Source organism: Lissotriton helveticus, chromosome 10 (assembly GCF_964261635.1).
Source record: "Lissotriton helveticus chromosome 10, aLisHel1.1, whole genome shotgun sequence".
Taxonomy (NCBI): domain Eukaryota; kingdom Metazoa; phylum Chordata; class Amphibia; order Caudata; family Salamandridae; genus Lissotriton; species Lissotriton helveticus.
In genome coordinates this window covers 131,462,446-131,474,720 of record NC_136071.1, presented here as the reverse complement: position 1 = coordinate 131,474,720, position 12,275 = coordinate 131,462,446, and the positions used below count along the sequence as shown (strand labels likewise).

General features: G+C 45.8%; 1 protein-coding gene and 1 long non-coding RNA gene across 3 annotated transcripts in view; one reads left to right on the top strand and one right to left on the bottom strand.

Annotated features, from left to right (window-relative positions):
- UNKL (unk like zinc finger) overlaps window positions 1-12,275 on the bottom strand; it is a 513,314-nt gene that overhangs the window by 147,804 nt on the left and 353,235 nt on the right. For both annotated transcript variants that reach the window (XM_078664930.1, XM_078664931.1), the window contains one exon: window positions 230-407. In XM_078664930.1, coding sequence (XP_078521056.1) covers window positions 230-407 — 178 coding nt within the window. The remainder of the gene's footprint in view (window positions 1-229; window positions 408-12,275) is intronic.
- Window positions 1-12,275, top strand: part of LOC144786015 (uncharacterized) — a 352,278-nt gene that overhangs the window by 20,767 nt on the left and 319,236 nt on the right. The window lies entirely within an intron of this gene.

Here is a 12,275-nt window from a genome sequence, read left to right as displayed (position 1 = left end):
AGTTAAGTTCTATAAGTCTATCTGCGTGATCACATATCACAGGCCCTCAAAATACTTCATGTGTCCAATCGCCAAATACTCAACCTACCACAGACTGTATTCCACACTGGACACAAACAGAATAGGTATAGATGCACAGGAAAAACACATTTGTGATATTATGAATAACTGAGAAATGCTGTCAAAGGTAGATATTGCATAAAGAAAAAACAAAGATATTTAGGCTTACCTGCTACAGATTCAACAGTATTACTAGAAGGATAAAATGAAAGAGCTTTGGCATTAACACTTGAAAGCGCTGTAGGGGATGAACTGTCTGAGCCAATACTGGATGCCAGACTGGAAGTTATACTAGAGGTTATACTCGAAGCCAGTGGGTTTGCTACTGAAAAAACACTGAGGTGGTTCTGTTTAAAAATAAATAATAAAAAGGATAATGCATTAAAAATGATAAGATCAATACAACTTAAATATATCTGAAATGCAACTTACAACAGCACATTCATCAAGTCTTAGCAGCCAAGATAAAATATATTTGAAAAAAGCAGTCATCTTGAAATGTTTTCAATATGTTCAGTGAAAAATGCATTTATACACAATTCATTACAAGTCTGATAGATTTTGGAACAGAATATTTACACCCTTAGTTGTTTGCTTAGTAGGCAAACAGTTCCATGATGCCACCCCGCAGTTTCTTTGGCGCTCTCAAACTTTTTGCACACACTAAGGAATTGGAATCAGTGGGCACAGAGCAGTTGGATTGTAAGTTAAGAGAACATGTGAGATCAGTGAGTAAATGGATGTAGTAATTTATTTTCAAATGCATAAGATACAAAGAATAACACGTGAACATTGCTTGATTGCCCAAAAACAATGTATGTGATTAAGCAAGGTTGCTCTGCTGGGCCAAAGAAAGGAGGAACAGTAGGACTTCTAAAAGAGGGGTAGAAAGGGGATCCACAACCTTTACTGTGCACCATGCCACAAATTTGTTCCACCTGCAGGCATATACCAACTTAGTGGAGGGACGCCTGGCTGCCAGAATGACATCACAGACTTCAGGAGGCAAGTCAAAAGGAATCAACTGCCGCAAATCAATCTCCACGCAAAGAGGTGGAGACTGGACAGGTTCGGGTGGAGGACCGTCCCCTGCCACTGCAACAAGATTCTCCCGAGAGGCAGTCGGATCGGGGGATCGATGGTCATACTGAGTAGCTCGGGATACCAAACTCTTCGACCCCAGTCCGGAGCCACAAGAATTACTTGGGCTCGGTCGCGCCTGATCTTCAGCTCTCTGGGCAGAAGTGGTACAGGCGGAAAGGAGCACAACAGACCGCAACTCCACTTGCGACTAAAAGCGCGCCTAGTGAGTGCCGCCTTGGAAGATCTACAGCGCAGAACTGCGGATATTGTGCGTTCTCTTCGGTGGCGAATAGACCTAAATAAAGCTCTCCCCACTGTCGAAAGAGACCTTGCGCCACGTCAGAGTGAAGACGCCATTCGTGATCCATCATGCATCTGCGGCTGAGTTCGTCCGCCCTGGTATTCAGAGAACCTGCCAGGTGTTGAACCACCAGGGAAATGCCCTGATGTTCCATCCATGTCCAGAGGCGCAGAACCTCCTGACATAGTGTCCATGACTCCACCCCGCCCTGTTTGTTGCAGTACCACATGGCGGTGGTGTTGTCTGTGAACATCTGCACTACTTTCCCCTTGACAGAGGGAAGGAATACTTTCAGTGCAAGTCAGATCGCCTGAAACTCCAGAAGATTGATATAGAGCCTGAACTCCGCCGGAGACCAGAGGCCTCTGATCGCAGACTCTCCCATATGCCACCACCCGCCAATCCCAGGAGGGACGCATCCATCACCACTCTGTGCTCCGGTTGGGGAAGGGTGAGGGATCTGCCATTGACCCAATGCCGATTCGTGAGCCACCACTACAGCCGTTGTGCAGTGCCCGCCGAGATCTGGACGTAATCAGACAGGTTTCTCTGATGCTGCGCCCACTGAAACTTAAGGTCCCACTGCAGAGCCTGCATATGCCATCTGGCATGAGGCCCAGCAGCCTCAGGGTCATCCTGACCGAAACCCAGGATAGAGGATGAAAGATCGGAATCATAGCCTGAATATCCTGGACTCGCCATTAGGGAGGATAGGCCTGAAAGTGCGTCCTATCCAGAACCGCTCCAATGAAGAGGAGCTTCTGAGAGGGAATCAGGTGCGACTTCGGCACATTGATGGAGAACCCCAGCAAATGCAGGAGGTCGGTCGAAGTCTGGAGGTGGAAGACGACTGTCTGGGGCAAGCCTGCCTTCAACAGCCAGTCGTCGAGATAGGGGAAGACTGGAACCCCCAATCTGCGCAGATGAGCTGCGACCACCGCCATCACTTTCGTGAACACCCGAGGGGAGCTGGTAAGGCCAAAGGGGAGCACGGTAAACTGAAAGTGCTCATGGCCTACCGTAAACCGCAGGTAACGCAGGTGGGCCGGCAGGACGGGAATGTGGAAATATGCGTCTTGCAGGTTCAACACTACCATCCAGTCTCCAGGGTCGAGGGCAGACCAGACCTGAGTCAGAGTTAACATCTTGAACTTCTCCTTCCGGAGTAAGCCATTGACGTCCTTGAGGTCCAAGATAGGACACAGTCCCTTATCCTTCTTGGGCACCAGAATGCAGTGGGACTAACCACCACGTCATACTTCTGGCACAGGAACGCGCTTGATGGCCCCCTTGGCCAAGAGGGCCGCGACTTCCTGTTGAAGAAGTGCAAAGTGATCCCCGAAATGCAGTGGTACTGGGGTGGCATGGCTGGAGGGGTAGTCTCGAGGGGGAGGGAGTAGCCCCTTCGGACAATCTGCAACACCCACCTGTCCAAAGTGATGGTGCACCTTAGGGGAGGGGATGGCGGATCCTGCCACCCACTGGCGTTTGAAGGGCCTGAAAGACCAGACTAGGAAGATTTGGAGGCAGTGGTGGACTGACCCGCCTGCTGGCCCCCTGACCCGCCTCAGAGGGTTCCACGTCTAGAGCCGCTCTGAGATTGTTGCTGCACAGGCTTGTGGCTCTGAAGCGAACGTGTCGGGGCGCCCTTTCCGTGGCCACGAAAGGAGCGAAAAGCAGCAGGCGGAGGAGGGCGCGTGGTGGAAAGGCCCAAGGACTTGGTCGTCGCCCGCGAGTCCTTAAAGAGCTCCAACGCACTGTCTGCCTTGTTGCCAAAAAGGAGAATGCCATCAAAAGGCATGTCCATCAGGGTGTTCTGGACATCCTCAGAGAAACCAGTGGTCCTCAGGCAGGAGTGGCAACGGAGCGATACTGTCGCCCTGTCCAGTGAGTCGGCGGTGTCAAGGCCACATCGAAACTTTGCTGCATCTCTCCCTTCAGCAATAGCTTGAGAGAGCACTGCCCGGGCCTCCTCCGGACACTGAGGCAGCACTTGCGCCACCGTATCCCACAGAGAGTGGGAATTAGTCTTTGGCGCCATGGCCCGACAGTCGGGGCACGACTTGGGGTCGGGGTCATGCCCCAAGCAGTAAAGACACATGCGTTGCGGGTCCGTCACCGACATCATGCGATGACACTCCCTGCAGGACTTGAAACCGGGCATCCCTACGGCACCAGGAGTCGATCAACTCGAAAAAAAGAGACAAAAAGGCCTTGAAAAACTCAGTCAAAAAGTGACTCGGGGTACCGCTCTCTCCGGATCTGCGCTTGCTGGCACGAAAAAAGAAAGAACTGACTTCAACGAGCGAGGGCAGCGTCTAAGTAGCTGCTGCAACGTCATCTTGGTAACCACAATGCCAAGGATGGACACGGAGCTGCACAACACCTACCGATGCTCAGGGGTACTGCTGATGAAAACTTTCCGGATCCAGTCTGACGCCTGGGGTTACTTCTACGGTAAGGAATCTATCACTACTTGTTTCTTTCAGATACTTTGACTAGGGGCACTATGGCAGTGCTGCCAGATGTGTTAGTGAGCGTGTGGTATTTGGGCATGTAGGATTATGTGTGCGTATGAATCAGATATATGTGTTGTGGGTGAATGAGAGCCTGAGCTGACTAGGACTTTTATTTAAAATGTAAGCACCTCAGTGCTTTAGTTCCTCACCCTGTGCCCCACCCTGGGCCATAAATCGGAATGAGCACTGCTCATTATCAGGCCCTTCTATTTGCAGATGGTTGAAAATAATGTAAAATAAACACAGCCTTCTCTTCACTTGAAAAGGAAAATGTGACTCTTTGCTTATTTAAAAATGAACTCAAGGCTGCGAGCTACTCTGAAGGTGTGAGTGACCGGTTGGAGACATCTGCTTTACACAATTAACTTAATTTTGAACTAGATACTTAATTAATTTAAACATATTAAATTACAATTAAAAATAAATCCCACCTAAAGTAAAATGTTTTCTTACAATGCTTAAAATTCACTCACAAAAAGTTATGTACAAAATTAACTTCAATTAATTTAATTTTTTTTATTAAACAAAATGTATGTTAACTTTTCAATTAAAAAAAAGTTAATTAAAATATGTCATCATAAAATAATGTGACACATGCTTGCTTTCTATAGGTCTGCCCTGCCTAATGGACCTTCAGCCGTGGGCTCAGCCGTGCTCAATCCCCAGCCACATCTTTTGATTTTTCGGTACTCTTCAGCTGTATACTGCGAGGTCTGCCAGTAGCGCCGTCAGTCGACTGCTTTTCAGGTCTTCAGAGACTGTATTTACAAGAGCGTGTGTATTGACTAAACTCTTTTCCCCATTCAGCTCCATTCTGGTCCCTGCATCCTCCGTGTTACAAGGTGGCAATTTTCTTTCCACCCTTTAGCCAGTTACTTTGTTGCACTAACTCACACTCCTCCAGCATTGACACAGTGTTCCTTTTAATCCCCCCCCACCCCAAAAAAACAGACGGGAAAAAAGCAGGCCGGGAGGTGGGAAGATATTTTTTATTTATTTTTTCACAATAAGAGTATGGTCATCAATACAGTTTACTTCCCTAAGCATTTGTTTTGTTCCTGGGGATCCATGTGAGTTAAGATGCTGTGGAACAGACCAAGATGTCAAAGACACCATGCTCGCTACCCACCTAATAGGCACAAATCGAGGAGTTTGATTAGATGGGGTTGACAATGGGCCTGGTTCCTCCTAATTCAGCAACAATAGCTATAGCACTGATCCTGGTGCTTTTCCCCTTGATTCCTCTATTTTAGATTTGTTGAAGGAGTCTTTGACCCCTTTGAGCAACGACATGGTATGTCCTGTGTCTGTTCCGCACCACTCCCTTTTGCCCAACTTCATTACTGGTTCTCTTCCCAACTGGAAACCAGTTCGGGGTACCACCCGCTCCAAATGCCCCACCCTCCATAACAGGTAAAATACACTTTAATCCTGAATAGACAGTACTGGTTGCCCTTTTTTCAATGTCAAAGTCAGAACCCTCATTTGTGCATTAACCACAACTACAAGCATATTCTCAATTGTGTCTTTAATAAATCTGGCCCCCTCACCCATCTCCTCGCAGCCCTCAAACAAGCGGTCAGATCGACTGGCGATATTAATTTGGACACAGGCATACATCATTTCTAATATGCTTAGATCCCAAACTTGGTGAACTATTTGCCAATCCCAGATTTGGGATTTTTGAGCAGCCTGACGCATTTCGGAAACCTCCTTCCTCATACGCAGATTAAAACAGCGTTTGGGCCACACTACATTTATTGCCTAAACTGCCTTCTGACAGGCTGCTTCAATAAGCCACAACCTGATTAGTTCACAGGCCCCTCTGAAATTCTGGGACATGTAGTGCAGCAATCTCACCCAAATGGGTGCTGTGTCCTTAGAGTCCTTTATGCGACGTCATCAGCAGTGCATTGCAGGGGCGCGAGTTTTAGTTAGCTGAACTAACTGCAACGCCCGAATTTCTGTGGTTTTGTACAAGTAAAAAGTCCTACTAACTAGAACGTCCCTGAAACCTGTGGTTTTTTTCAGTGAATTTCTAAAGTTTTTAAATGCTAATTTCTAACTATAACGTCTCTGAAACCTACGTTTTTTTCAGTGAATTTCAAAGGTTTTTAAATGCTCATTTCTAACTATAACGTCTCTGAAATTCATTGAAAAAACCATAGGTTTCAGAGACGTTATAGTGAGAAATGAGCATTTAAAAAACCTTTGAAATTCACTGAAAAAAAACAGTTTTAAAAGGTTTTTTTAAATGCTCATTTCTAACTATGCCCACAAAGGTAGGACATGTGAAGAAAGAGGAAGAAAAGCGCAGAAAGAAGCAAGACAAATGTAGAAAGAGGCAACAGAAATCCAGAAAGACAAATAAAAGTGCAGGAAGAAGCAAGAGATGTGCAGAAAGAACCAACAGAGGAACAGAAAGTCCTCCTTTGCCCCCAACTTTTTGCCGACGAGTACTGGTGGTAACTAACTCTGACTAACCAGGCCTAGAGCTAGTGCTATGCTAAAAGACACTTTGATTACAGTGAAAACACCTACATACACTGGGGAACACTATGCGTTGGGGTACCCCTGTGATTAGCATGACCTCTGTATTTGCCATGAGTTAGTGCCTGGGTCATTGCATGGGTAGTGAATGGATGATTAGAGTGCTGCAAGGACAGTGCATGGTGATTTTATAACAGCTTGGGTTTTGGCGAAGTGATTGGATAAGTACATGGTGCTGGCTGGGTGACTGGAGGAGTGCATGGCTAGTGACAATGAGATGGCTGGACTGCATCAGTAGTGCTCAGTGGATTGTAGAAGAGCATGTGTTAGTGCCTGGGTCATGGCATGAGTACATGGGTAGTGATTAGATGATTAAAGTACTGTAAGGAGAGGGCATGGTGAATTTATAAGTGCTTGTGTTTTGGCGCAGTGATTGGATAAGAACATGGAACTGGCTGGGTGATTGGAGGAGTGCATGGGTAGTCACAAGGAGATGGCTGAACTGCATGGGTAGTGCTCAGGGTATTGTAGCAGTGCATGAGTTAGTGCATAGGTACTGACTGGATGATTAGAGTACTGCAAGAAGAGTACATGGTGAATTTATACGTGCTTGGGTTTTGACGGAGTGATTGGGTAAGTACACACGTCACATCAGGCCTGCCCCCTCTCTTCACCACTGGCGGGTTTTAAGTTGGGTGATTAATTCCCCATGAATCGTGAGGGTCCCTGGGGGTCAACTAGCCCACCAGGTACCTCCAGTAAGCGCTACAGAGCTGCGTTACAGAGAGGTGGTCCAATGCCACTCCCCTTTTTACACATCTCTGCATCACAGCTCTGTGGCGCTTACTGGAGGTACCTGGTGGGCTAGTTGGACCCAAGGGACCCTCAGGATTCAAGGGGTCTTAATCCCCCAACTTACAACGCGCCAGAGGGTCCGTTTGCACAGTGGTGAAGGGAGGTGGTGGGGCCTGATGTGACAAGTGTGCAAACGCGCTCCGTGGCGTGATTTAAGTTGGGGAATTAAGCCCCCATGAATCTGGAGGGTCCCTTGGGGCCCAACGAGCCCACCAGGTACCTTCAGTAAGCACCACAGAGCTGCGTTGCAGAGAGGAGGTCCTTTCACCTCTTTGCAACATAACTTTGTGGTGCTTACTGTAGATACCTAGTGGGCTAGTTGGCCCCCAGGATCCCTAAGGATACAAGGGGACTTAATCCTCCAACTTAAAATGCACCACAGAGCTGCGTTGCACTGAGGTGTAAAAAGGGGCGTGGCCTCGGACCACCTCTCTGCAACACAGCCCTGTGGCGCTTATTGGAGGTACCTAGTGGGCTAGATGGCCCCCGCAAATATAAACTATAAATTGGGCAATGCCCACGGAAGCTTGCCCACCCTGGTGCCTCATTTAAATGAAGCGCGGGAGCACACGCTTCATTTTTTAAGAATAATTTGAGTGAGATTCACATCCCCAGCGCGAACTCTGCCGAAATTATTTTAAAAAAATGCTTTTTTTGGCCTTGGCGGTCCTTGTGGAACCCCCTGAGCAGGCCTAGGGGGTCAGAGTGTTTCTACCCTGCCCCCCTTTTCTTTTTTTCCCCTTTGTTTCACTGTTTTCTTGTGACTCGCTTCTACCGAGCCACATGCCAACACTTCCTAATTTGGAGTGTTGGCAACCAATTAGAATGAAGCTCGTGGTCTGGAGGGTTCGCGAATCGACCGCTGCCCCAGATATAGATATTTTTATTTTTTTAATTTCTCAACAACTAATGAACGGATTTACACCATTTAATAAAAGGTTGCTTACTGAACCAAGCACTACTTTTAAGCCACATTTGGGGTAATCTGGTTCAGCAGTTCGAGCTGTAGCCTTGGCTAAAGTTTCCTATGGAAATTAACATGGAGCAAACACTTTTTGGGAGCCGCTTTTTTCTCAGCCCCGCTTGACGAATCACCCCCAAACTTTTAGGATAGGAGCTGACCAGGATAGACCTTTTCTTTGGAGAAGTTCGTGAAGATTCGTCGAACGACGCCAAAGTTATTAGCAAATCAAAAAACGCATTTTCTATCGAAACTAGGTTCGAACTATAACTACCTACTGGCAACCGCTAGTAGGTAATATGTAACACACACATATATATATATATATATATATATATATACACACAAACACATATATATATATATATATATTTACCTTCCTTGACAAGGCACAGGTTAAGTCTTCTGAAAATGTTGCTTTTCCTCTCTTCACTCTGATCACTAGTCAACCGTTGATTCAAGAAACCAAGGGCCAAATGTAGGTAATCCCAGATTACCGATTCTTAAATACGAAATCATACCGATTCGGTATTTAAGAACAGGCAAATGGGATGTAGGTAATTTTTCCTAAAAAATTACCGAATCGGTAAGTTCCGGTAATTACCGAATCGGTATTTACCGATTCGGTAATTGCCATTCCTTCCTATGGGCCTGGAGGCCTATAGGAATGAATGTCAATTACCGAATCGGTAAATACCGATTCGGTAATTGGGGGAAACATTGAAGGGTGGCAGGGTGTCAGTTTGACACCCTGTTGCACCCCTCAATTGTGCATGGGTGCACATGTTGCAGACATACATGCCCTAAGGGCATGTATGTCTGCAACATGGCACTGTTGGAAAAGCAAAAAAAAATGCTTTTTCAAAGGTTTTCATTATTTACCACCAACTTCTAGTTGGTGGTAAATAACAAATCCTTAACTGAGGAATGCACTAACTTGAGTGCTTCCTACATCCTGGATTCGGTAATTTACCGAATCGGTATGTTAAGAATTCGGTATTTTACATAATCTTTAAATTACCGATTCGGTAAAATACCGAATCCTTAAAAAATGCCACCTACATCTCAAAAACCCAATACCGGCCGGTAACGGCCGAAATTACCGAATTTCGGCCGTTACCGACCGGTATTGGGCCACCTACATCTGGCCCCAAGTCTTCTTCCTCCAAACCAACAAAAAGCTTTTTAAAAAAAAATCTTTCTCTGGTAGCCCTGTTGTTGATTGCATCGGCCTATTCCTCCTGAGGTGGTGTGCCATAATATTTGACCCTTGGGTCCCACACACCGTTTTTAGTTACTACATAAACTTCTGGATGACTCCTCTCCAATCCCACTATCCTCTGCTCCAACCTTTTTTGCCATTAAACTCCGATCTACCTAATCGAGAAAACCTGGTAATGGCTCTGGATCAGAGAAATCATTCCCACATTCCTCTTAGGCACTATTAGAATATAATTTTTTAAGATTCACAAATAGGAAAAAGATCTCTATCAGTCATTGATCTCTAGGCTCTCAACCATTGGGTGTCATGCCAACACTTCAAGATGCAAGACATCCTCCATGTACAAATCACTGTCTTAGCAGGGAACTGTTTATTCACGCCGACCCTAAAGGGCACAGATGTTTTCTGATTCCAATTTGGCAAGAATATCACCTCTTTCCAAAGTTTCAGTGGAAGCACCATATCTGGCCGTTTTACCTGCCTTCCTTTTGCTCTGTTTTCCACTGCTCCCCTCCCCACCCCACCCATGTTTTATTATTTTAATGCATTATTTTTCAGAAACACTCACCCAACATCTAAACTAGACAGAGACAACCAAGAAGATGTCCCATATCTAGCAAGGACTGAGGTCCGCTTTTGCTGCCTATACTTTTCTGGTCTCATAGCCCTGCGTGCTACCTCCGTTCGGGCTATTATTCAAGGCCTTCTGCAAGATCAAGCCTTTCAGCGTTGGAAGGCCCATCTCCTTTGTCAAGGCTTTACATACTAAGACCACATCACAGTAGATGTAGATTCCTATGTAGAGATACGCTGGTTGTTTCTTAATATGAAACCTTGTAATAGCAAAGACCTTTTTGGTTCTTCATCGGATCAGTCAACAGCTCTGATGCAAGCAGACCTACATAGAGTGCCAACTTTGGAACTCTGTCAAACAAGAAATGAGCTCAGATGAAAATCCTGTGATCCCTTTCTGAGAATAAGCTCCACATCAACACCTTAGAACTCAATGCAGATACTTTTGCATCAAAAGGCATAGAAAACACAAATCTCACAGTTGCATTCTCCTGCAACTAGACAATCTACCCGCAGAATATGACAGGTCAACACGCATAGAGGCATGAGGTCTAAACCTCTCACCGATCGTTCCAAAGAGCTCTGAGAACATGGTCTTTGCAACTACTTCTAAGTGGTAGCAGAGTACCTTCCAGGTCTCTTAAACTCCACCATGTATTGGTTTTCAAGACAGTTTTGGGGATCTAGTACTTCTATGCTGGCCCTAAATATTTCTCATCACCTAACTCTTCTTTGGCCTGTCTGGAACTAGACCTTTTTTATTTTACTTACTTACTGAAACGTCAGCTTCTTATTCTTGGGAGATGGTGCCTAAGCCGAGAAGCCTGGATGACAAATGTCTTTTTTCAGGACTGGCTCCCGTCCTTAGGCTCTTTTTTTGTGCCAAAGGCCTCCGATTTGCTTGTGAGATGCTTTCTCTGAGGGATGGTTATGATAATCTCCAATGGCCTGATTCCCCATCTGCTAGATTGGGCTATAGACTTCCCACGTATTATCTTCCCACTTTAACTCTTTATCTGAGACCCATGGTGAAGGTTGCACATGACCTTGTAGTGCAGGGTGAATTTCACCTTGAGACTTGGAGAATCTGGGGATTTTTGCGATGACCAGATCATTGAAGATTGCTACAGACCTGGCTAAGTCCTGAGCCCCAGGAACCTGATGAGCCTTTAAGGCATGGCTTTGCTGGTACTTGAAATGGAATATGGATGCCCTGACTTCCTCCCTAGCCAATATCTTATCAATCCTTTTCACAAAAGAGTTCTCCTATAGAGCTAATAATGTCTATTGCGCCCCACTTGCTGCTCACCTGCCTCTTATCAACTCCATCTCCTTGGGAACAGACCCCTTTGTCTACTGTCTCATGAAGGGAATCTGCCTCAGGAGACTTCACCTGCTTCAATGCACTTCCACCTGAGAAGTCTCCATTATTCCTCATCCTCTTGTCCCAGAATTTCTTAACCCATCACTCTACCTAAACAATATATCTTTTGAGCTTTTGTCTCTGTTGTGCCATATTTCTTATAGAAGAGTACCAGACTTTGGGCCCCCCTCCCATATTCACGTCTCGTCTGAAGAGGCAACGTTTTACATTTGAGCACATACCATGATGGCTACCAATTCTATTCCCAGACATTATTTGCCTTTCAAGCTGTTTGTGTTGTCTCATGGAGTACATTTCCTGCACTTCTCTTATCTCGTCTAACCGCTTCAGGTCTTCTTTAAGAGCTCCAACAGATCAGACTCTTGCACTAGTTTGGTTCATTAGGTCAATCAGTCCATATCTGCCGCTGCCAGCAATACTTCCACCTTTGGGGCTCATTACACTAATGGAGCCAGATCTTCAAAGACGGTCTTTGGCTCAAGACTGTGGGACATCCTTCCTCAGCTGCGACCTTTGGCTTTGCTTTAAGCCAGATGTACATATGTCTAACCAAGTCCTCTCCAGACTTTTCTAACACTTCCTTATTTCAGAGGTTCCTCACAAATCTACCGAACCTTGCAAAGGTCATAATGCTTCTCGTTTTGCCAGCAACTTTTTAAGTTCACCCTTTGCACAGCTGTTTGGGATAAGACCATTTTTATTCTTTTCCAAGTTATCTAGTCTCCTTTTCCTCTTACTCCACTGTTTGGTAACAAAAGAGGGTGTTTGCTGCTGTGCTTTTATACTGCTAATGACATCATACTACCTTTGTTCATCATCATATTATT